The sequence below is a fragment of the Thermobia domestica genome, chromosome 17 (genome assembly GCF_964235325.1).
Source record: "Thermobia domestica chromosome 17, izTheDome1.hap1.1, whole genome shotgun sequence".
Taxonomy (NCBI): Eukaryota; Metazoa; Arthropoda; class Insecta; order Zygentoma; family Lepismatidae; genus Thermobia; species Thermobia domestica.
In genome coordinates, this window is record NC_137470.1 from 103,385,596 (window position 1) to 103,412,402 (window position 26,807).

At 36.9% G+C, this 26,807-nt stretch overlaps 1 protein-coding gene across 2 annotated transcripts in view; it reads left to right on the forward strand.

Moving 5' to 3' along the window:
* Positions 1 to 277: 277 nt before the first annotated feature.
* Positions 278 to 26,807, forward strand: part of Spg7 (SPG7 matrix AAA peptidase subunit, paraplegin) — a 109,957-nt gene continuing 83,427 nt past the window's right edge. Inside the window, exons 1-2 of one of the 2 annotated variants that reach the window (XM_081743745.1) lie at positions 278 to 387; positions 23,565 to 23,861. In XM_081743745.1, coding sequence (XP_081599871.1) covers positions 23,796 to 23,861 — 66 coding nt within the window. In that variant the 5' untranslated portion in view covers positions 278 to 387; positions 23,565 to 23,795. Of the gene's footprint in view, positions 388 to 551; positions 904 to 23,564; positions 23,862 to 26,807 lie in introns of those variants that run through there. The other variant, XM_081743744.1, reaches the window with a different exon arrangement.

Genomic DNA, 26,807 nt, shown 5'->3' on the forward strand with positions numbered 1-26,807 from the left:
AAGGAGTTCCGGTCGACCTTTGGAAAAAAATCACCTCACATATCTATCTAGTTCAATTGCACATACGCGTATGCTGATGAACTAAATAACTGAACGTGTTTCAAACACTGAAGTAGCAACACTGAAGGCAAAAATTATGGAATAGAGACCATGGCGACATCCCATGAGAAGTAGGTAAACTAGAACTGGGACTGTGTAAGTCTGGCTGAGTCGCGTTATATGTGGATGGTAGCGACATCCAACGGCGTAGCAGATTATTGTTAGGATTAGCGTTGTCTTGACGCAAACCACTTCTGAAAGTGTCCACTTCATTGCACATTCAAATAATTTAGATGGTACTGGCACTCTGCGTCTAGGAGACCCTCTCCCAAGCGGCTTGTTGCTAAAGTAAGGACGATATTAGTTTGAGATAATAGGTATATCAATTATAATTTTGCCTTTTTGCTTGTTTGCGTATTCTTTTACGGAATGAGCCCTACAAGAATTTTGGGCAATCAGATAAATTTCTTCTTCTTCTGTATACTTTAAAAAAATATTTTATAGTAACTATTATTAGACAGTGGCCACATTGATTAACATGGAGGACGAAGGGGGAATGGTAAACAAGTAAATAGAACCTGGACAAGGACTGAGAAGAAGCATAATAAAATGAGTGTATATAGTTTAATTTCCGAAGCAATCTGCAAGAATGCACTGAAGAAATACATACATTCGAATATGTATTTCCTGAGAACGATCTCATCTTTACCTCAATTCAGAAGAACGCAATTTCATGAACTTCTTCAGCATTGTAAGTGCAGAGCAACCAGTTCGTACAGCTCGGAGAGATGTGACCTCGGGAAACACATTTCAAATAGAAAAATGTATACACTGTCACGAAAGGGAATCATATTTCATAATAAGGTAATGTAGGTGGCATTTATATTATGACATAGTATTGTGAAATTTAGAGTGCAAAGGATTACGATCGGTTAGGTGAAGTGCGATATGTGGTGGTCCATTTCAAAATCATGTGTTGCTACTTTTCATTTCCTGGCGATGTGTAAAAATTCAATATTTATGTAAAGGAATACCGGGAAATGTTCTGCATGTAAAGTCACAATAGGTAGTATGAATGATCTTGGTTTTGCTGACACTATTAAAGCAAACTGGCAAGTGCACCCTATACCAAATGTGGCGTGGTGCTAAGTTCATGGTAAGAGTAGATCCCGGCTTAACTTTACAATGCCCGCTCCAGCTTGTATACTAAACCAGAAACTAAATTATGCTCTATTAATTTCATTTAAATAGGTCAAAACTAACCTTAAGCTAACCCGTTCTTACCCCTACCCTACCTTACACTATTTTGACCTGTCCTACTGTACTATCCCTTTTTAAAGCGGTCCTACTTATCGATGCGCAGCTGGAGCGTATGTTGTGAAGTTTACCCCAGATCCAATTTTGCGTAATCTCGCAGTTGTGTAAATTGAGTTAACGATATTCTATTGCAAATGTTCAAAAATAATTCACAAGATTCCTAGTCGCTTCCTGAATTGCATCGAGTTTAGAATATGAACTATCGAGTGCTAGAGTATTGTGTGGCACTGATGCAGTAAATTTAAAAATATATATATATTTTTAGTTATAATTCCCCGTTCGTTGCGCATTATCCGTGACTCTACAATATTGAGGGTTCAGATCTAGGCCTAATTGATTTTTGGAATGCAGCATAAATTTGAAAAATAATAAAACGTGTCAAATGCAATGTTGTAACATGAATTCTTCGGAAAGAAGTGCAAGACTTTTATCGTAAATTGTCAAATTAACTTAACACTCACCCTTTTCGGTAGTAAGTAAAATAATTAGTATAACTTTACAGTGTCCGCTCCAATTGGTATTCTTATACAGACAAGGTGAGGGTTAAATTCCAACGTTGGGCGTCCGTTTCCGGCGAAATTTTTAAAATTTACAGGAAAGATATGGATAATTTGATCGTTTGTGTGCTTGATAATATATAAGAGTCTCGAAAAATCTGTTTATTTGTTATATATAAGGGGTTATAAACATGGGACTATACGGCGAGCGGAGGGAACTACTTGGCGCAAGGTAACCGAACGGTTGCATTGTGGGAAAGAAACGAGCATTTATGTTATCAACATGGCGAATGTACAAGGGCAATGAACTAGCAGTTTTAACATTTGTGAAGCAATACGTTGATAACGAGCAAAATCTTTTAAAAGTTTGTGAAGAGCACGGATCAATGAACCTAATAACAAATTGCAGAAAGTGTAAAAAGGAGATAACAGCGAAAAAACTTGATGAAAGCGGACGCCTAACTTCGGAATAAATGCCCAAGATGAATTATACTCGCTATATGGGAAGGTTCTAAAACACAGGTCCCCTCATATAGGGTAGTATCTAGGTTTGTTCTTTTCTGTACCAAAGTTAATATTTAATTCACATATTATTGCCGAGCGAGCGTTAGTGAGTGAGGCGGGTTAGATCTAGGCTCGTTTTTTCTGTCTTTATTACAGAACTCTCAGCTGACCCGCCCGCACTTATCTTACTCTTTTGTACCTTTTTAAATTATGAATAGCAGAAGCAGTGGGAAGTATTTTGTTATTTGAGGTTTTATTTTCGAATATTACTGAAATGCTACACTTTTCCACCGTTATACAAATACCAGCGAAATCCAAAATTGACGTATCGGTATTCTTTCGTGGTTTACAGGACTACTTGTATCTATGAAGTGATCACAGTAGCCTCATTTGATGTTAATTATATTAGATAAATTCCCAATTTGGAGGTCCGGTAAATACCGATACGATCATTTTGATTAGGTTAGGTTATAATATTCCTTTTTTTCAAAAATCTGATTTCCTGAAATACACGTTGATTGTTGTAAAAGTTCCACTTTAAACGCTGTCATTTTAGGCCTAAATTTTTGCGTCCGTACCATATACCGGTAACATGTCGTAGCAGTATAGAACTCAGTAAAACTCTTTACTTACTTAATATGCTCACTGCATATCATAACACAAGTTACTGTACTGATTTAGTAGTGCACCAGTTTGAATCGTGTTGTATCACAATTGGGTACTTAGTTTTATTTCAGCATTTTTTTTTTTTTTTTTTTTTTTTATTTCTTGCCATCCTACGATTCTATTCGGAGGCTGAGGGAGATGCTGATTATGAAAATGAGCGATATGAAATAATGAAAGCGGATAAATTCGAGAAAACCCATGAATACGGTGTTTGAGTTGAGTTCAACGTCCCTTTCAGCAGCGTGGCTGTATGACACGGAACCTACTGATTCCCGCCGGGATTCGAAGCTGGGTCTTCCACGCTATCATACGGTGTTTGTCCACCACAAAACCCACTTGGCGCAAACTGTGATCGACCTAGGAACCCCGCACCATTTTTTACATTAATTTCCAGTATTACAATAATACTTAAGGGTTGAAGGTTCGAGACACCTTATATATGTGATTTTTTTAAAGGACTACCACATACCAAACTTTACCCAACTTCATCCTTAACCTGTCCCTCATTCAGAATGTCAGTTTTAAACAATGGTTATACGCGGGATTTTTCCTAGTGACATGCTTTTGTAAACTCTTTCGTTTGTAACGTAAACCTGTTGTGTTTTTGTCTACAAAGTCATAAGTGTGAGAATGTTTTCTGTGAGGAGTTGAAACTGAGGGCACAAAAAGGGTTAGTCCATTTATTATTCATTCTGGGAGTTTTCTGTTTTGACGTAGTCCAGTGATAGTATGTTATTGTATGCTCACATTGCTAAGTAGAAAGAATGTATCAGTGATCGGTCTGGTTAAGCGGAAAGAAACTTGATAAACGATTGGTTTAGCTTGGACTACTATGGGTATTTTAACGCTGGAACCCATTTAAAGCTGTCCTACTCTAGACTTTCGTAACTAAAAATTATTATCATTATCATATAAAGTAAGTTACTGTCCGAAACTGGTTTTAGGTAGATTGATTTGTTTCCAGTGATTCGGTTAAAGTATACAGTAGGGCAAGGTTTGTATGGCATTTATTATTTCCCAAAATCCATCGACGGTTCCGGAGCCGGTATTGTGACTTGCCCTTGTGAACGACATCGTTTATTCATATACTGACCATCTCTGGCTCGCCTGCTCCTTGCGGACGCACTAGATCGGTAACGCTCGCCCCTCCCCCCCGTGCTGTGCTCCTGCCCTGACTCGATTAGATAGCACTCGTGCCTTTAGTGGTTATCTAGCAGAAATTGATTCGTATTTTATGTACAGTAGTTTTTATACCATATGTCCACACTGTATATATACTCATCATAGTTACCAAATAACGAACCGTAATCACTACCAAGAGATTCGCAGAAGGAGCTAAATAATACACGAATGTTTTTTCATTCTACCTCGTAATTTCCTATGTTTTGTCGCACACCGGAAAGTTACTATTTTTTCAACTCAGTACGCAGGTATTTGTAAAAGGTTTACACAGTACGATTGTTATAATGTACTTCGAGACATGTGAAATGTTCATGTTTATAGCACTTACTAATTAACGTATTCATGATTTTAGAAAACCACCGCGATTAAAAGCTCACTGTTGTATTTTATCCGGTACTAATCCTGTCAAGTGAGGAGCTGTTACTACTTACGTCCCTAAAATCTTTACTTATACTAGTATTACTTTTTCTTCATACTCTATCCATAGATCTTTCACACAGGGAGTTTTCAAATAAAATTCAATGTCCCTGCTCGTATTTTACTTGTGAGTAACATGTCCAGCTCATCTTCAATGTTTTGATTTAGTTTCCACCACTATATTCACTGACGTGTTCCTTATAGTTAAATTAACTTCCTTATATTAGAAGATTGACCGTATAGCTATTATTTGCTTTTTTATATATAGAAAATAATGAAAATACACTAAATGTCCTCAGTTCTGCTCAGTTATAAACTTTCCTGTGATTATTTGACATTCAGAAGGTATATAGAAGTAAATCACTGTAGTTAGAACTATTCACAAATTTATTCCATGTACAGTATTGCATTTAGATCTTTTTACAGACCCCAAACTGAATCGTTAACGTGGCTCTCAATTATTATTTACACTTATTTCAACAGAAATTATCATCAACATTAAAATAACACCAGTTCTGCCTTTCAGTATTTTCTTAGAAATCTCAACTGGAAGGAAAGTATACTTTTCAAAAATCTTAATTTTATGTGCCACACAGTTTTCCTGTATTTATGCACACTCATTGTTACCGGTATTCTCATGATACTGGAATCACTAAATTTATGTTCTCTAGAATGGAAAGTTATTTAAACATTGCGTGTTTCAGCACTTGCGGGAAACGAAAATATGAAATCCATTTATATGTCTGTACATGATTTTTCGAATTTCTTGCGAAAACTCGTACGCTCTGTTTCACTCACATTTATTGTATGGTAATTTACTATGGGAAAACTCTGCAGGTGAAAAGGACATATTCAAATGGCAAAAGAAGGCATTACATTGTATTAAAGGTGTACCTGATACTGAGTCCTGTAGGGATATTTTCAAAGAATAGCGAATCATGACAGCTCCCTCAATAAATATTCAAGGGAAACGTGCACATTAACGGAAACCACACTTGTTTTAATTTGCGATCTAACGTACATGATTAAAATACAAGGTACAAAGAGAATTTAGATACGCCGTCTGTTAGATTATGCAAGACGCAGCAAAACTTTAAATATAATGGAACGAGACTATTTAATTTGTTACCTGCACATGTATGCAATTTGGAAAACAAACAGTTTGCCAAACACATTAGCAATATGTTAGTAGATAATCGTACATATAGTATTGCGGAATTTGAGGAATGATTTGTAATCTATAAAATATGTGTCAACTGGTGAAAATTTGAGAGTAAAGTTCCGTAGAAGGTATCCCTTCTTATGATTCAAGACATGATAGAGTACTGAACTGAACCTATCCTTACTTAACATATTTCTACTATTGCTACTGCTATTACGGAACTTCACCCGAATTTGAGAGATTTACCCTATAATAATGGTAATAATTAGCCTTTGCTTATTGCTATATGCTAGTACCGTTAATGTAAATGTGAGGTATAAATTGCAAATTGTATTTGTTAAAAGTAATAGTTTAACTATTAATTAGTAATAATTTTAATTAGTTATAAACTTGCAGTTTGTAATAGAGTAAAATAGTTTTTACAATTTATATAGTATTCTTGACGAAGTCTATTGCAACTATGTTGACTAACAACCAATAAAGTATTCTATTCTATTCTATTCTACGACATTTTAATATACAGCAGTATGTGATCGTTTTTACGACAGGAATGTATGCAGTGATTATGTAGCGTAAAGGCAAGAGTTATATTGCATTTTCAAGTTTTTTTTTTCTCTTTGTGTGTTGCTATCTACATAAAACTTCAGGATGAGAAGTAATAATGAATAAATAATTATCATGTAGAAAACACGACATTCATGTGCTGTTAGTTGGAGTTATAAATAACTTGGTAATCCAACCAATGCACATAAGGAAAATAAGTAGTAACGGTACATTAGACAGTGGTATCATTATTACTTCTAGGTGTGTGGTAAAGTGAATGAGGCACCACATTCCTATAATTTTAGTCTGTATCTTAACACTTTTGGTACCAGTGTAAGAAAACGCGAATATTTTCCCGGCAGCGGCTAAATATATTAGGTCTCCACTTGTTCCTAGACAAGACAGATTGCATGGTAATAATAGGAAAGAGCTAAGGAATAAATTGAAGTGCATAATGGCAGGGTTGGCTGGTTTAAACCAAGGTGGTTTAAACCAGCTGGTTTTTTCAAAAAAACCAACTGGTTTAAACCAAAAAACAAAAAAATGTTCGTAAAAGTGTAAGTGTTTGTAAAATCTTGATGAACACACATTTGTGGGTTATCACGTTTCACTCCCGTATATTATTCGTATTATATTCAGACCTAAATTCCCCATTCATTACTCAAAAAGATTATACTACAAAAGCAACTTCTTTTTACAAGTTTATTTTGTGATTTTTTTGTAGTTATTATTGTTATGTAATTGCAATCGAAGAAAAATGCTAAATATTGTTTCGTTTCATTGTTTACTATTGATAAAATACATCGAAAATGCCGTACTTTTTGTGTGTGTGTGTGGGGGGGGGGGTCATACAGACCCCACGAAAGGCATTTAGTGAAATAAGTATCTTTGGTATCTATTTATGTATAAATAAGTTTGAGCCAAAGTGGACTCAAATAATTCGTATCTTTATTCACTTTTCTTATTGATATGCAGATTAAGTCGGTGTATTTCTTTAATTTGGACCAATAAAAATCGTTGTTAACTAACTTGAACTAAATTAGTTCTTCTGTACTCCGTAGTACTTTGAAATTGTTCATATGTAATTCTGTGTAATGGTTTCACTTGTGCAACTGTTTATCTTTTTGTCCTTCTGAAATGACTCTTGACAGTTATATTAAGAAGCATGTAAAGATCAGTACAAGTTTTATTATTATTATTATTATTATTATTATTATTATTATTATTATTATTATTATTATTATTATTATTATTATTATTATTATTATTATTATTATTATCAGGATTCCTTCGTGAGTGAGTTGGCAGACGTGTCGCATTTGTGGCCAATTAGTCCTGGTTCTGAGTTCAAATGGAGGACAATTTCGCTCGGATATAGCTCGAGAAGCGGTTTTTATTCCGCTTGTAGCTTATGTGACCCCTTCCAGCATAACCCGGTTGTTGCATAATAACATCAAGGGGAAACAAACTTATTTCTGTTCATATATGATATGAATATATAGAGCAAATCATTTAAACCATAAAAACCTGGTTTAAACCAAAAAAACCGGTTTTTTTTGGTTTTTTTAATAAAAACCATGGTTTTTGCCAACCCTGCATAATGGAAACAAATAACAGCGAAGTCTCAGAGAATAATAGCTGATGAGTTTCGAAAATGAAGTTTTCAGAAAATCTCAGTTGCGAGAGAAATGAGCAAAGTCGTGAATTCAAACACTGAACTTGACAACAGCTACAGATCATCGAACACCACACAGATAATAAGGTCGGAATTTCTAATATGGACGGCACATGTTGATTGTATTGATAATGCAGACGAAGTGGATAGAGGTCTCCTAGTTGTGACGTCTAAAGTAAAAATTCCTTTAGGCAGCTCAAGGAGCTGGGAGGGTATATGAAACAGGATCTTAGCAAGGTAAGTTATTTTGTCGTGATTAAGTATCTTTAAATTCTGAAACGTCCATCACAGCAGTTCGCTGACCTAAAGAGAAAAATTCAATGACGTTTTATGAAAAAAGAGTAATAACTTTTTTTCTCAGTAATTTACCTTCAGCCTTGAAGCATCCATCACACTACGTGGTGACACTATAAAGAGAAATCATGAAACTCAGTATTTTTTTTTTTTAATTTATTTAGCGTAAAAGGCAATTTGTGTTAATAGTTACAAGGAAGAAACTTATACGATACTGTAGCGTACTAGTATGGTACGGTGTAATATGCAGTGAAGAAGCCGAACTTCAGGTTTCAGTGCAGGAGAGGAGATAGACGAGGCTGAGGTGGCGATTTTCCTTGTCAAAGTGGTTAGTGCTACGCCAGGTCAAGACTCGTTATCCCTCACACTGTATACTACTTAACCGAGCGAAGTAGCTCAAGTGGTAGAGCGTTGGCTTCGCATTCGGGAGGTCGCGGGTTCGAATCCCGCTACCGACCATCCTGACTGGGGTTTTCCAGGGTTTTCCTCAGTTCTACCAGGCAAATGCCGGGATGGTACTCACTAAACAGGCCCTGGCCGACACCTTCCCAAATCCTTTCCATTGTTGTTGTTGTTGTTGTTAGATATCCAGTATAAAATGGCCTCTGAGCTGTATCTGGTGGTTGTTAAATAAATAAATAAATAAAATGCCTTTGACCTACGTGAAATATTTGTAAGAAAATTCCAGCCTTGCTCATTACCAATACTGGCAGATATATTTGTGAGCAATAAGAGAAGCACCTCAAATATGTTCAAAAATTATGTTTTCATACCACATCGCGTTCAGATATGACCTGCAAAATGATTTAAATATGCATTTATATGACCAACAATATCCGTATTTTTGTGGTGAAGTTGTGTTTATATTTAATCAGACATATAAAAAAGTGGCAGGATAAAAACATGATAGGTCACGGAAACTCGAATGTTAGTAATAACAATTCAGAGTAGATGTGCTTGACATATGAGAAGATACTAAGCGGTGGTGAACCTTCCGCTCATGGACTGAATGAATTATAATGTGGTACCGTCACCACCGAAAGTGCATGCATGTGTTTCCGTATGTTATTTTGTTATTGTAGCTACTAATAACTTCACGGATCGTCTCGCATACTCATTACACTTCTGCTGCAAGTTGTCTTGAACTTTCAGCAGTCCAAGCAACTATGTACAATTACTCTCTTGTAACCTTCTTGAAGCCAACTAAAGTAGGCAATATTTTTTACTTGGTTTAAATGCAATATTTTCTTACATTTATCTCTGATTACTAGCAAATACATCTCGCATTACTGTTTTCACAATTTTCAGTTGAAGAAACGTATTCGCGTCAGTATTGGGTGGAGATATGACATTAGCGCTGTATCGTTGAATCACGCGGAAATCGAAAACAAAAGGGACAGAATGCATCACATTTGGTTACATTACATTTCCTTACGTTACATTACATTATATTAACTTAGGTTAGGTTCAGTTACAAGTCAGTTACCTTCAAAACAGAGGCGTATAAACTTCTACATTTTGGAATAGAAAATTACTATTTGCGTATAAATACGGCGTTGAGATGTATGACATCAGTGTAAAAACACAAACCAGTCTGTGGTAGGTGGCCACTAAAAAGCACGAATGCTATGTAACCAAGTCAGGGCAGCTGGTGAGCCGACGCGATAGCGCAGGGTGCATTCAAAGATAACAGGCGCGTCAGTGACGGTGAGTATGCGGGAGTGATTTTAATGAAAAAGGTGGGTTCTCGCAGTGATACGATTACGGTTTCATACTAGTCACGCTTCACTTGTCAAGAGTACACCATGTCATTCACGAAATTTCAACAACTGATGCTCGTTATTTTTCTATAATTCTATAAAACTCAAATACGATATGTCACAATCTTATATATGCGCCATTTCCACACTGCCTTTCCCACCACGAAATCATAACAAGTGTACATCTCCGCTAAATATTCCCTTTCGCCTACACACACAGTGCCGCTTGCAACATCAAAAGCAGCCTACAAGAACTACTTTGTTAACTCCTACTGCTCCCCTCACCTGACTTTCTCTGTCTTCCTCTCAAACCAAAATAAATTATCGAATTCACTCGGTAAATTTGCAAGAATGGGTCCCGCGATAGAGCACTTAAGGGCAGATATGGGTGTTGGGTGAAATAACGCCTTTCTTTATTGCAAAATTGGAAAAATATCCATGCTCCAAACATGTATATTTTCTGAGTACTAATTGCAGGAACACTTCATTTCCTTTAATGTGGTGTGTCGGTGAGATATCAGAACCAGCGCTCATTTTACTGGGGGAGAGAGGAAAGCGCGAATGAGAGACCAGAGAAAAAAAATCCGTTCTCACTACTCTCCACCTGGGCTACACACTTAATTGGGCATAATCATGCCTTTTATAAATCTTTGATCTATTCTGCATATTATGCCCTTTTTTTTTTTCAATACCCTAGACTAGTTTTACGGAATAGGCTACTCATTTGAAAATAATATGAATATTGCATTTCATTCAAAATGTTGCGTGGGCTTCAGGCTGTGGGGTTTTCACTATAAGACGACCATAGACGCCCTCGTACGGGAGTCAGGCTTTAGGGGGGCCACGAGCTTTTGGGGAGAATCTTTAATTATTGAAAAACTGTTATTGTTTCAAGTCATTTTAATATCTTATTTGATTGTTTTTTTTTTTTTCCTCTCAATTAACAATTTGAGTGCATGTCAGGTAAGCTACTAACACTTTGTTATGTATTTTTATACTATTTTTATTTAAAATTATATTTATACCACGTGAAGTATTTTAATTAGGTAACTTGTACGCAGAAAAAGTTTTGCTAAAGGTTTTTCCTTACCTCTCTGGTGGTTTGTTTCGATTCGCAAGAAGTTGCTAATACTCACACGAATATAGATAATAAACTATATTGTTCATTTAGTTGGCTGTGAAGGTGATGTGGGGCAGTTTCTTCTGATTTTTTTTTTTTTTTTCATTTTTTATTTTATAATATTCGAGTACTTAATAATCTGATCGGATACTTTTTAAAGGACAGGTACTTTCTCTTTCGTTTTCTTTTTTGTTGTGTCACTAGGTGAGTAAATATTGCCAGTGTCTCTGCAACCTGTAATCAATTCTATCCTTAATTATTGATCTCTTATTGGCCTTAATTAGGGAAGGTTGATTTTGCATTGAATTTCTGCGTTCTTGTAATCATGATATTATGCATCTGTTTAGGTTGGTATGGCCCAAATTTAGTGTGGTTCTCTTGATAAGGAGACTGGGATGCTTCAAAATCCTCTTTCTATTTGTGTTTTAAAGTTATGTAAAACATATACTTTTTCAGTGGAATGTTTGTTCTTTAATTAATGATTTTTCAGCTCTAAATTTGCTGTTTTATTTACTCATAATCTGATGCTCCTTAATTTTAGTTCCTTTATTCCTCCTCTTTTTTCATTCCTATGGAATTATCTGTGCATGTATATTTAAATCCATTTCATTCTCTTTGTTTTATTATACTGTCTGCCATGTTCAACAGTCTGTTTTCCTGTGATCCCCTATCTTTAATCATAATACTACAGGGTGGGTAATAAAATGACTAGGTATTTTAAAAAAATAATATGTAATATTAATTCTTATTTATTAGAAAAACACGTCCTTCCTTAAAAAAGAAAACAATAGAATATGTAAAATCTGAATTCTTAACCAGCTTCAAACGGCCAGGGTTACAACTTATGCTTTCTGAATGAAGTCGGTTAGAATGTTGGCAATAAACCTCTTGCATTCGTGCCTCCAATTCCTTCACTGCGCAAGGTTTGGACTTGTACACCTCGTTATTAGTGTAGCCCTACAAGAAAGAATCATACGGAATGAGATCTGAACTTCCTGGTTAGAGAGGAGACAATTTTTATATATCGTATAAAAATAATTGTTATTTTGCACTCATCCAGTAGAGGTAATAATGTGTCATATGAAGTTTGTAGCTTTCTTCAGTTATATTTTCTAATTATCAAATACGCTACGTGAGTCTAGCGTCAATACAAAGTAGGTTTTCACTCTGTTCCTGATATTTGTCAGCATTGCCCTCCGGTCATCCCGCTTCAGTCTTGAAATGTGTATAAAACCATGAGAAAAATGAATGACTGAAGGGAGATTCGAATCTTTATCTTCGGCTTACTGTGCCGATGCGTTAGTCCCAACGCTACACAATCCGCTGCCTGAACAACTATATATTCTACAACCCTTGAATTCGGTGCTCAGCCAGGGATATACATGCGCTATCCTTTTTAGGACCGAACCTGTCTATATGAGGCACTACTCTATATCGAATCCTGTGGGGGCGCGGTGGCTCAGTGGTAGAGCGTTCACCTCCGGTGCTTGGGGTCCCTGGTTCGATTCCAGCTCGCGCCGTGTGGACTTTGTGGTGGACAAACATCGTAATCGTGGGTTTTCTCGGCGTTCTCCCGTTTCCTCCCACTTTCTTCATTCCACCATTTCATTCATCTCTCATCATCACCGTCTCCTTTAGCCTAACCGGCATAACCGTGGGACGTAAAACTTAAAGATTTCATTTCATTTTTTCTATATCCAATCTTTGGAATGGAGTTTGGGACCAAGACCTACTTGCGTTAGCCGATTCTCCGAGCTATGTGCAATTCTGTCTATCTGCCTAGTTACTTGGTTTCAATAATAATAACTACCAAGCAACAGATCGACTTTAAATACGATTTTTAGCATAGAGGAAACACGAAGCTCTGTAGGTGGTTGTAACCCATACTTAAATTGGTGTATTATTGAAGTCCTTGAAGACAAGCAGACGCGTAAGAGGGGCTTTGCGCTATGCTGACGATTGTTTACACATGTTTATGAGCTTACAAAACTTTTTTTTTTTCAGTTAGTTGCAATACGTTAATACGTAGACAATACGTTTGTGAAGATAATAAACCTAGAGATGTTAATCAGGTGAGCTTAACTCACACTTATTGAGCTGTCAAATCACTCAGTTATCAGCGTGCGTATACCAGCAAGTTAAGTGCGCTTTTGGTAAGATTGTAATGTCGAAGTGCTAGTGTTCCTTTTCGACACTCGTCGTTTTATGTAATGAAGTGAATCGACTCTTCTCATTTATGATGAATTGTTCGTTCGGCTTCGCCTCAGGTAACTGAATCATGAACCAAACCGAGTTACTAGTTGACATTCCTAATGCGACGCGTTGTAAGAAATAAGACGCTGTACTCTAGCTGAAAAATGAACGTATTCATCGGCCCATAGGCGTGTGCAAGGGTTCTTCTTACACTGCGGACCAAATCGTAACCCTTAGTCGAAAGGATTAATGCGAGTTAAGATAAAGGTTAGAAAATTAAAATTAAAAAGTTACTAGTACCCAACAGAATTTTTGGATTACTACCGGTATATGCACATCTTTTAAATAGCACTACAATTCTTATTCCAGTAGTTCTTCAGAAAATTACGCTTCAACCTAAATACTCCTCTTCATGAGCACTTAGCAGTATTTTATGCAGCTAATCTAATATAAATAAAATAAAGAGTTCGTTTGTATGTCTGTGTGCGGCCTGGGGACTAGACGAGTGGACCGACTGTTACCAAATTTTGGCCACGGGTACCTTGGTTCAGGTCCCAGATCAAGACGAAGCTTTTTTTTTTTTTTTTTTTTTTAATTCGAACCGGGGTAGGGGAGGGAGGGAGGGTGTATCGTAGTTTCGCACTGTGAAAGGAAACTCACTTGTTTAATTACATGTACTAAACTTCGTGTAAGTGCATTTAACCCTCCAAAAGAATTTTTTTGCACGTAAATGTAAGTATTTGTGTCAAAGGAAAGTGAATGGAAATGTTCAATATTACAAGAATAATACAATCAAGTGGAATTATGCCTGTGCAAGTACATTTACACTAGCACAGAGAATAAAACTAATTAACATTTGAGATTATTGGATTATCGGTGTTGCCTGTCTGGTACCTATGAACCGTTGTTTACTATTGTGAGCCGTTCACGCCTTGTCTTTCGAAAACGGAGCGGAATCTGCCTCATGTTAAGAAACGTTTTGATGTCAGCAATCATATGCTAGCATGTAGACGTGTAGTGCTATTTGAAAACAACACTTTGTATTAGGTTCGCAACACTGACAACACAATAATCTGAGATGTTGATTAGTGTCATTTTCTATGTTAATGTAAATGTATTTGCATAGGCATAATTACACTTAATTGCATTATTCGTGTAATATTGAACATTTCCATTCACTTTCCAATAGTGAGCCATTGGAGGGCCTCGACATTTGAACATCTGTATCTTGGAAACGAAGCGGCTTATGACCCATGTTTATAGGAACGTTATTACTTAGATGTCTGCAATCACTTCGTCACTTTTGGCCATGCATTTATGTTACATCCTGTATACACACACACACACACACAGACTTAAGTTTTGCTTAGCTGTGGGCCTCGCCCTCATTCCCTTTTGTTTGCTCGACCTACGGCCTCGTACCTCTTAAATCCACAATTCTACCGAATCTCAAGCTTCTCTTTGTATTTCAACTACCTAAAAGATAATATGTTGTATCCCAAGAAAACGCCCATTTAAATAACATGAAGATTTTTCATTTTCACTTGAGACTCCCTAAAAAGTAAAAATATTCACTTTTTTCAACTTTTCTGTATAGGTTACTCCCGGAAGGGTGTATTTATGCCAAATTTCATCATTTTAGCCCTGCAGGAAGTGCCGAAACATTTTGGGGTGTAGATGTCCCATATAAATAACATGGGGAAGATTTCTCAGTTCCCCATAAAACCACTGTAAAGTTGGAAATTTTTATTTTAGTGACAATTAGGTAACGCTAACGAAAACGTACAAGCATACTGAATTTCAAGCTTTTATTACAATTTTAAGTACTTAAAACATGAGATTATAGGTTCAAAAAAGGCCAATTTAAATAACATGAGGATTTTTTTCATTCCCCCATTAGACCCCCTAAAAATTAAAAATATTCACTTTTGGCAGTTTTTCTGTGGGTTAGTCCCGAAAAGCTACAATCATGCCAAATTTCAACTTCCCACGTCAACCGGAAGTACCCATTATTTCATGTCAGTTCATGTAGTTTTATATATATAGTTAGGATATAAAAGTGCTGGCTTAATACCTAGATACGCAGGTTCTAAGCAACGGAACGTCATTCATTTAAGGTGTTTCACTGTAAGACTGAAGTATGGTAGAATTAGGGATAATCACTTCTTATTTAATACAGTACAAGTTCAGATGTGGGGAAAATTACGCAGCATGGAAGTACATAATATGTACTCGCTCCCGAATATTAATTAGTGGAAAACAAGTAAGTTTCCTTATTGCGGAAGAAAGTTCGTCCTTGATTGATATTTTTGAAATAACTAGTAGAGATCGCCTCTTTTCGGGACAGGCCATGAAGGTAAAGGTTCTGCATTTCCTTGACTTCGGCACTCAAGCAAATGCAGTAGTCGACGAGGTTACCGCAAGTACTAAAGAAGCTGGGTGGACCTCAAAGCCGCATTGGAACGAGGGTAGAACAAGGAAAATTTCTCACCCCACCGGGACATAGGTATTAGGATGTTTCATTTTGTAAGCTAAAAAATAAAATGTAAAATTTTTGCAGACTTTGCTTACGCTCCGAGTCTCATTAATGTAAAAGATATATATGCCAGATTTCAAGAACACTGGACAATATTTAGAGGTTGCACACTTTGATCAGCTTTGTACAAGTAGGCAAAAAAATTCGATTTTGCAATTTAATTACTTATGTTGGGAAAACTATAAACTACAAACGTTGTGGCCAAGGCTCTGTGCAGTTGCGATAGATTAAGTACTTACTTGTCTAGTAGAGCTGTTCTCGATCGATCCTAAGGAAAGGTGAGTGTCTTGTTAAGAGGTTTTCATCTGAAACTTGAATGAATTTTTTCGTTGCTGAAAACACTCGGCCTCTTTTTCAGTAGGTGCTGATGATGGAGATTCATCTTCCTCTTCCAGTATAATTTTCTTAATTTCAGCGATAGTTTTGTAATGTTTATTCTTATAAGATTTGTATTTTTCTTCTTTCGTATACTTTGTTCTTACTTTCGAGGTTAGAACCTTGTCTATTCCACTCAGTGACGAACTTATACGATCTTCTCTTTGTAACTTAAAAAATTATTTCTCTTCTTGTGATATGCTAGTCATGTCCATCGGATGTTGCCGGGAAATGTAAAGAACTCGACGAGATCACCTTTCGAAATAGAGATCCGTGTTTCTCGATTTCTATTTACCCAGAGTTTGGTATTCTTTATACACCTTCTGTATACCAGCATGGATATCCTCGTTCGCCTTAACAGAGATATTTGCTTTCTTCCGCACACCCCGTAGTTTAGTACTGGTAGATTTAGCAGCATCCGAAAGTGTTTCTTTCATTTCCTTGTGATGGTAAATAAAAACTAACAGTACTTGTTCCTTTGAAGGGAGCCGAGCTCCTAAAAGCTCACTACTAGGCACCTTTTCTAATCGTCAAGTTCCTCGTTTGGTTCCCATTTTAAACTTCAGTTACCTGCAAAAGATGAAAGAAATACATGAGAAGCCCATTAGTACAAAGCAGTTTAACATTAGAAATTGCACTAGTTTGTGATAAAAGTAATCAATGTATGCCACCCCTAAATTCTGTCCTATCTTCTTGAAATTTGACATATACATCTTTTACATTGAGACTCGAGACGTAAGGAGTCATATGAAAATCACATCTTTGGAAAAATGAAACACTCTTATATATATATATATATATATATATATATATATATATATATATAGAGAGAGAGAGAGAGAGAGAGAGCACATCTTTATTATAGGTAAGTATTGCTACTGTTTGTTGAAGTTCAGCGTTCCATTTCAGCAGCGAGGCCACGCGAGATGTGGAAACAATTTATTCTGAAAATACTTCGTCATGCAGTTGTAAAATAGATCGTAATAACGAAATAAATAGTATATTGAGATTAGCATTAATTACTCAGAAAGAATATAAGATTGCTAATCTATATATATAAAAGAGAACGCACAAAATCCTTTGTCCGCTCATCACGCTAATACGGCTGAACCGATTTCTTTCATTTTTGGGGGGTTGTTAGGATTTGGACCCTAGATGGTTTTTATCATATCACTTTAATTTTCAATTACCAGTGTCTTGAGATAATTGACCAATCAGGTGTCAATACGTACAAAAAATCCTTTGTCCGCTCATCACGCTAATACGGCTGAACCGATTTCTTTCATTTTTGGGGGGTTGTTAGGATGTGGACCCTAGATGGTTTTTATCATATCACTTTAATTTTCAATTACCAGTGTCTTGAGATAATTGACCATTCAGGTGTCCATACGTACAAATCCTTTGTTATTAGTTCATCATAGGTATAAAAATAAACGTATTTATATGCAACCCGCATGACCCTGTGACTCGGCGGGTTAACATAACTGACAGGCGCTATAAATCACTTGAAAGCGAAAAAGTAAAAATTATCTAAGTAAAAAAGTTTATTGCGTTCGGGGATGACCGCAGCGAAGCGGGGCGGGTTGGGGTGACCGCAGCGAAGCGGGGCGGGTTAACATAAATGACAGGCGATATAATGTTAACATTAGTGCAATCTTCTACGGTTTTTATCATATCACTTGAAAGCGAAAAAGTAAAAATTATCTAAGTAACAAAGTTTATTGCGTTCCGGGGTGACCGCAGCGAAGCGGGGTGAACGCTGCTAGTAGACTATTAAAACCAAAAAAGTCATTGGAGTATAATTACTTCCATCGTATATCTCAAAGGGATGTGCGGAAGTACTCAAGTATCCTTTATGTATTTTATATAACTTGATTATTTAAAAAAAAAAAAAAAAAGCTTTTCCGATATTTGGAAAACCTCAGGTATGCCCTATTTTAAAGGATAGTAATGAAAATGTGATTGAAAATTATAGAACTATTTCAGTTCTTTGCGCTCCTGGTAAAATCTTTAAAAACATCATGTACTCACTTCTCTATTGGCATATTAGAAGTTGTATTTGTTCAGAGAAACACGGTTCTGTACGTGGCAGATCAACAGTTACGAGTGCGATAAACTTCACTCAAGATATATACGAGAATCACCAGAAAGAAAAAAAAAAGTTGATACTATTTACTTTGATTTTGCAAAACCTTTTGTCACAATAGATTACGATGTTCTGTTGAATTCATTTTCAAATTTTGGACTTGAATATTTATTTGTAAAACTAGTTGCATCATATCTTAAAGATAGGGAACAGTATCTGATGTGCAACAAATTTGAATTCTGTCTTCATAGCGCTAACTCTGGAGTGCTACACGACTCGTGTAGAACCTTTCTTTCTTATAGCGTGGGAGACCTGGGTTCGATTCCCGGCGGGAGCTCATGTGGTTCGGATTCCACGTTAATCAGTAGGTCCACGTTTCATATAGCCTCGCTGCTGAACGGGACGTTGTACTCAAAATCCACAATCCAATCCTTTCTTTTTTATAACATATGTAAATGACTTACCATTGACTGTTTAACGTGCAAAATGTTTAATGAATGCAGATGATCTAGAGATTTCTGAAGAAATTCAAAGTAATGAGGATGTTAGCAAATTACGAGGATACATAAATAGTATATTTCAGTACTGTGTCAAACATAAAATAAAATTTTAAAAAGTGCTATTATTTAATATTTCAAATTTTAAAACGGATGTAAAACATTTAGTAAAAGGTTCTGAACTGGAAAGAGAGTATCAATGCAAGAACCTCCACGTAACGTTGTCATAATATATTATTTAAAGTACATTTTGATAATATTGCAAAGAAAGCTTATAATTCCTTAGGTTTTGTTGTTGGAAAAACACAACAATTTTACAAAATTTGTACGATTTCTTTGTTGTGTAATAATTTTGTTCGTAGGAAACTGGAATATGTCTCTATCGTCTGGTGTCCAACACACAAGACGTATGGTAATAGAGTTGAGTTGATTTTGAGTTTAACGTCCCTTTCAGCAGCGAAGCTATATGAGACGGGACCTACTGATTAACGTGAAATCCGAATCACATGAGCTCCCGCCGGGAATCGAACCCAGGTCTCTCTTGCTAAAGGCGCGTACTCGAACCGCTTAGGCACGAAGGAGTTCGTATGGTAATAGAATAGAAACCATTAAAAGAATGATATCTCTATTTTAAGAAATGTAATAAATCAGCTTATTTATATAGGATATCTTACAATCAAATAAAATATTTTTTAACTATGAGTCTCTGACAAACATGCAAGAAGTTAATATTTGTGTATAAATTAATTAATGGAGTCCTGGACAATGATGCACCCTTGGAAAATATACAAATTAACACACGACCATGTAATCTTAGAACACCTAACCTCATAGTATTTAAAATACGAGGATTTTTTTCTGCGAAAGTTCGACTGTGAATCTTACTGATACGACTTACAACAGTGCAGTGCAAAGGTGTAATAAATTCAACTTAGCACTTAAATCTTCGAAATTTATAGAATTAATAAAACTGTGTTAAAATAACGTACAGATACCAACATTTATAAATTTTCAAATAATTATTTAGTACGAGTTTGAATTTTTTGTAGGGACCGCGGTGGCTCAGTGGTAAACGTTCACCTACGGTGCATAGGGTCCTCGGTTCGATTTCAGCTCATGCCAAATAAGCTTTGTGGTAGACAAACGCCGTGTGCATGAGCTTTTTCAATGTTCTTCCGTTTCTTCCCACTTTCTTCCTTCCACCATTTCATTCATTTCTCATCATCATCATCTTTAGCCAAGCCGACATATACGTTGGACGTAAAACTTAAAGTTTTCATTCTTTTGAATTTTTTGTAGCACTTGATACGTATGACTAGAGATTTTGGGCTTCGATACATATATTTTATTTGTTCCTTTATTTTACTTATATATTTTATTTTACTGTTTTTTTTTTTTTTTTCTTATTTTTGCTTTTGTAATATGAACTGAATGATACTATGTGAGACTTCTGTAACTTGGAGACTATTCTCTGTTCAAGTTGAATAAGTAAATAAATACATCTACACTTCAAAGTGCAATCCGAACTATCGTAATGCGTTTAAATTGTTTTCCCACTGAGAATCGATCTCGGAACCCCATACACCAAAAGTAAATAAACCCTGCATTTACAACGTAGCTTAAACAACCGTCTCATCACGAGTGCTGGTCCTAGGAAATTTGCCGCCCCGTGCAATGGCACCATTTGCCCGGCCCCCCTCTTCAGAAAGAAATCTTAAAAGCCACGGTTTTAGGTATGCTACCCCATCATGAACAACGATGGGGAGGGAAAGAGCACTTACACTCAGAAAGACCTAAACACTACAAAGACATTCTCGTTGTGTCTGTTTTTTTCCTTTAAATTATAATCTGTTATACCAGTGAAAAATAAATCAAACACACCTGCAGAGGAAAGATGATAATCCTTTTTATAGAATTCAATATCGAGCTTCAATCTCAATATACCGGTTTGCAATTCCAGTGCAACTAGCTCTTTTATCTTCTTTATTTCTTGACTCCCCTTCTACACCTTCCATATATATATATATATATATATATATATATATATATATATATATATATATTTGTTTCCATCTTCAATGATAAGGAACTTACTAGTGACAAAGTCAAGACTAGTATTCATATCAAAACTGTGATAACTAACTAAATGGAATATGTGTTTGCTACTGTTCGAGAATTGAGGTATTGTATTTGAAAATAATCAAGCAATTCATGCTGTGATTTGTGTGAGCCTTTGCTTTAGCACTGTCCGTGCGATCTTAAATTAATGCGACCTAAACATAATTTACGAATGTAGTATTCAAATAGAAGGCTAGCTTAGTAAATTTAACTGCCATCATCATGAAGTCTTTTCCAACAAGAAATATTTATTTTAAATAATATAGTTATTACAGATTTTGCCGCCCATCGAAACTTCCTGCCCTGTGCAAATGCATGTTGCACATATGGTAGAGCCGGCGTTGCTCATCACTTAGTGTCTTGTGGCTCAAATTAACGTTTAATAGGAGGTTTGTTCCATGTATTTTTGTTCTAAGTTGCAAAAATTTGACTAAGTTGCGGACAACTTAAAAGTATATGCATACTATGCCTTTTCAAAGTCTGGCATCATGTCAAGTTTGACCAAGGTCTGATGAGTTTCATCGAAAGCGTAAATCTTTTTTTTATTTTATATGATTTCTTTCCTCGAAAGTTTGGCTAAGTCCAGACTCGAACTTTGATGGCCATATCTCGAAAACAAAAGGCCTGTACACCATAATACTTCATATAGAACTAATCTCATCAAGATCTATTGGTGGGACCCTTTATTCGCATAGGGAATAAACACATGATGTATGGGATTTTCGCTAGTCCAAGAAGCTGTAATGGGAGAATTATTTAAAAGAAAGTCTTATAGATGTGAGTAACAACATTCGTGACTGCATTAACTTGGCACAGAATAGCATCCAATAGCGAGATTTTACTTCTGTGATGAACCTTTGTGGAGTTTTCTGCCCTCCCAACCCTCATACGGGTCAACGCCAAAAGTTCTCTGCCCTTCAACCTGCTTCATGATAGTTTGCCAATACCAAAAGGCTTCTGCCCTCCGAAGTGCCTCATGATGCTGAGTCAATACCAAAAGTTCTCTACCCTTTCAAATGCCACATGATGCTGGGTCAATACCAATTGGTCTCTGCCCTCCCAATTACGATATGATGCTAGGTCAACGCAAAAAAAGTTATCTGCCTTCCCAACTACCTCATGATGCTGGGTCAGCATTAAAAGTTCTCTGTCCTCCAACTGCCTCATGACGATAGATCAACATAAAAAATTCTCTATTTTAATGGAAATCAAATTTAAGACTATGCGCACTATGCACATACGGAAGCCGAGCCACGTACTCTACGAGTGTATAGGCCATGAAACGGTGCCAGTGCTTTTCGGTTATACCACTTGTTGTTTTGATCCGTATCCTGCCTCAAGAGTAAATTTATTCTGCTTTCTAACGCTATGTACATGCCCCGTTACGACAAGAATAGATTGTCTTGTTAGTTGGCGGTTTAAAGGTGTGTATCCATGATATTCTTGAAATAACAACAGCGGAGCTGAATAAAGATTGAATATGTCTTCAGCCGTAACGCAAGACTGTATCACCAAGGTCTTCGTAATGCATGCGGGAAGTCTGTGCTGCCGTACAGAACAGTGGCACACTGGTTAAAAGCCTTCGATGAGGGACACTAGCGTGTGGTAGAAATGCCTCCGGAGGATCGCCGTAATTATTAGTTAAAAGCAAGTGCAGGCTATTGATACGTTGCTGGAAACGATACTTGCATTAACTCAAGAGACGGGATTATCACGTACGACTGTGCATTATATTCTGAGGAAGCGCATGGGAATGAGAAATATTGTTTCACAGGGAGTTCCGCACCGTTTGAAGGAAATATAGAAATGGCTGCAATACGATGTTCTTCAAACGCACTTTAAGCGCCATGAGTACGAAGGAGAGAATTTCTTACTCTGTTTCATTACGCTGGATGAAGTATAGATTAAATCGAACGAGCCATTACAAAGGGCCAATCAAACGAGTGGCGTCATTACAGGTCATAACGAATATTAAAAATTTGTCAGAATCCGAGAAGTGTGAAGGTCATAGTAATACTTATGCATTACTGTGATGGCATTGTCCGAATGTTTATCGTACCTCAGAAACAGACTGTCAGTACTCAATGTTAATATTAATTTCTGAAACATAATCTGCGACCAGCATTGCGAAAGAAGCGGCGATATCTTCTCCGCGCATTTATTTGCGCGATAGGGCTGAGAAGCCCACTGCCATCGTACTTCGCAGACTTAAACTCCTGTGACTCTGATTTGATTCCTAACATGAAACAACTTCATCCATTCGTTCTCTAACTCTGCGACGGATTCTTCAGACAATAGACTACTCCATTCGAACCATCAATAGGACAGGCGCTGCTACAGTCACACTACGGCTTCCATATTGTGCTAGCAAGGGTTATACACAACTCTAGTGGGTACGTGGAAATACAGTAAACGTTATAAGTAAATAGTTACTACTATTAGAGTTCCAACACTTGTACATTCCCGAGCTGGGATTCTTTTACTGTGCGTGAAATCAGGAACTATTAATGAAAATGTATGTTAAAAACCTATTTAAATTAGATGAAATAAGTTTCGTTTCAGAGGTTACTATCTTCTTTGCAGGTGGATCGCATAATAAGAGATGAGTATGCAGCTGTAATTAGATTACTTCGCCGTTCTGGTTTTAGAGATATTTCTGAAGTGGCTATTGCTAGAACGGCGAGATCATTCTCCACTTCTAAAAGCAATTACGGTAGTCCTGTTCCACCTCCCGACAAGCCAAAAAAGAAGCCAGGCAAAGAAGATGATGAGGAGAATAAAATATCTTCATTGTTGGCGAAAGCCTTTCTTTGGATGCTCACTGCTTATATGTTCATTGCCATCGTGTCGTTGCTATTTCCCAGCAGTAACAAGCCAGAGGTAAGTGTTAATAATAAATTCAATGTCTTATGTACGCATGTGTAGTTATAACCGCCACCAGGTTATAGAAGGATTTTTTGTGGACACTCTGTATATTTCGTAAAGACAGTGATCATTATTCTCGATTCGTACTTTATTCTGCGACGCATATAAGTTCTTTCTTTGGTGAGAATTGCTTCTTTCCCACACAATTGGACAAAGAGGTCTTTCATCGTTTTCTCATATATATATATATATTTAAAACATTGCTTTTAGTGAGAACATTTCAGCTAGTGACGAACCATTTCAGTGTTTCTCCCTGACTTATTATATGCAGAGTATATATTCTGCAGTTATTTGGAACTGAATTAAGTGCTTTCTTTGATCGCTTATGAAACACTGCAATAGATTAGAGCAGACCAGACCAGAACAGGTATTCAAGTGACCAAAGTGGCACCAACTGCGTTGTTTTCCAGCTCGTTATCTGTACTTTCTCACGCCAGAGCTATCGCCGTGTCTAGTGCATTATAGGTAGTTGACTAAAATTAACATAAATTGTTTTCCGTATTCTGTTTGTATGTGCATACAGGTGAGTTAACTGAGTGATTTTTGGAATGAACTGCCAACACTTTTCAGTTGATCATTGCAACCCGTACCTTGAGTTTTGGTGCTCAGGGAGTTCGACTCCGATACTGTACGTAGCCACCACGCACGTTGCGTCGGGAACCAAGTACGATTGTGTGTTAAGGGGCACAAGCTATTAGCCGGTGAAGGACTTTTTCTTACGGCTAGCCCCAACTAGTGAAGTCCCAGGTTCACAAACCTAGTGCGCTAAAAAGTTATATACGCGCCCTCCAACATCAGCATTCTACTTTGGAGAATTTCTTGTTTAATTTGCTGAAGAATCACCTCTACGTTTTAGGATGGTTCAGCGTAACAACTGGATTCATCGTGGGACGATCCAAACAACTTTTCCCCAGTGCTAATCCCCCAAGTGTGTCAATGGTGTGAGAGAAGCATTTACAGTGAAATCCGAATTATAATCTTATATATTTAAGGGGCTATCGCGCACTGAAAAGGCAAAGTGTGATTTCAGTGACGAAAATTATTATACATATTCAGTGTTCAGTGTTGTGTCCATTCCTCTTCGCTATTTTTTTTTATATATAATAGTGTTCTAATAAATAAGTATAGTGTCATTTAATCCAGTGTGTTTTCGTTGTTTGTATGAGTGATGTTTGTGTGCGTTATGGTCTGGATGACCGTCTGATCGTCTGTGAGGTTTTCGAGACGAGACACCCGAACCTCTCGGCGCCTAATGCTCATCTCATCATTGAGACCGACGAGCGATTTGGGAACAGTTTGTAACTCTTCTTGGAGAGGTCCTTCATTGTCCTGTCAAGGTAAGTCCCAGTCTCAGGAGAATACTTATTGGTAGGACCACGAACCACGAACAGCGACACGAATTAAACCGGGCGATTACATAGTTTACTATGCGTAAACTCAAGATGAAGTAATGTGGCCGAAATCTTATGACCAATATGTTGTTTTGTACTTGCGAGCTCATTCCGTGTTTTTTGCTTGTGTACTGATAACGTATTTATGTAAAATCAGTTGGTGGATTTAAGCCCTTCTCGGCTTCGTGCCAGAAGTTAATTTAGTTATGATAACCATATTTTTAATGTATTGAGGGGAAAATGTATATATAGTTTTATTACGAGGGACGTGCAGAAAGTAAAGAACGTTTTGGCATGGTTAAATTAAAGCAAAAGATAGCAGTACAAAACTTTATTTACAAAGCCACAGGACTTGACTTGACTTTTCTATGTAATCGCGTAGTTGTTAAGACTCTTCTTATGACGTAAGACCAGTATTTTCTACGCTGATGTTATATTCATCTGTCGCCAAAGATTTGAACAAGGCTGTCATGCTTGCTTAAGTTCTTATCGTTTGCGAACTGTTTTCTACCCAAAAATTCCTTAAGTTTCGGTAATAAGTGAAAATCACTTTGTGCCAAGTGAGGGCTGTATGCAGCCATCTTCCGTAACAAGTTATGGCCTCCTACCCTGATTGTCGTCATGTACGCTGGTCATTCTTTGAGTAAACATAATGCTCCTTTTTCCTCACAGATGACTCGCTCATTGCACTATCACCATAAATATTCTTAATTTGCCTATATATTTCATTAGGCTTAACTTTTTGCTCGTTCAGAAAACAAATGACACTCCGTACTTCACGTTTGGCGGGATTTTCGATTGGTGCTCCATTTTGAATCACGGCAAAATCAAGTAGCGTGACCGCACAGCATTGAGACGCGGCTCACGCTGAGAAGGAAGGAGATAACTGCCTCGCACGCAATCGCTGTGGTGGGAGTCGGCGCCGCGCGCGATGCGCAATTGTTCTTTACTTTGTGGATGGCTCTCGTATTTATATGTATTTTTATATCAATAGATATACTACAGGGTGATTTCATTTTGAACTGACGGATTTCATTTCTTTATAGAATTTTGTAATCGCCCAGAGTATCGGGTCACTGTTCGGGTACCATTTATTTGTAATCGCCTGGTCGTGGTCTGTCCTCCGTTGCTCTCCGTGGTCGTGCCAGTGAGTATTCTCCTGACACCTGGACTTACCTGGGTAGGACGTCCAATGACCTCTCCAAGAAGGGATTACAAAATTGTTCCCAAATTGCTCGTCGGTCTCAATGATGAGATGAGCATTAGGCGCCGAGAGGTTCGGATGTCTCGTCTGGAAAACCTCACGGACGATCAGACGGTCATCCAGACCATAACGCACACAAACATCACTCTCACACACAACGAAAACACAGTGGGTTAAATGACACTATACTTATTTATTAGAATACTGTTAAAAAGAAAAATAACGAAGAGAAACGATCACAACACTTAACACTGATTATGTATAATTATTTGCGTTATTAAAATCACACTTTACTTTTCACTATAC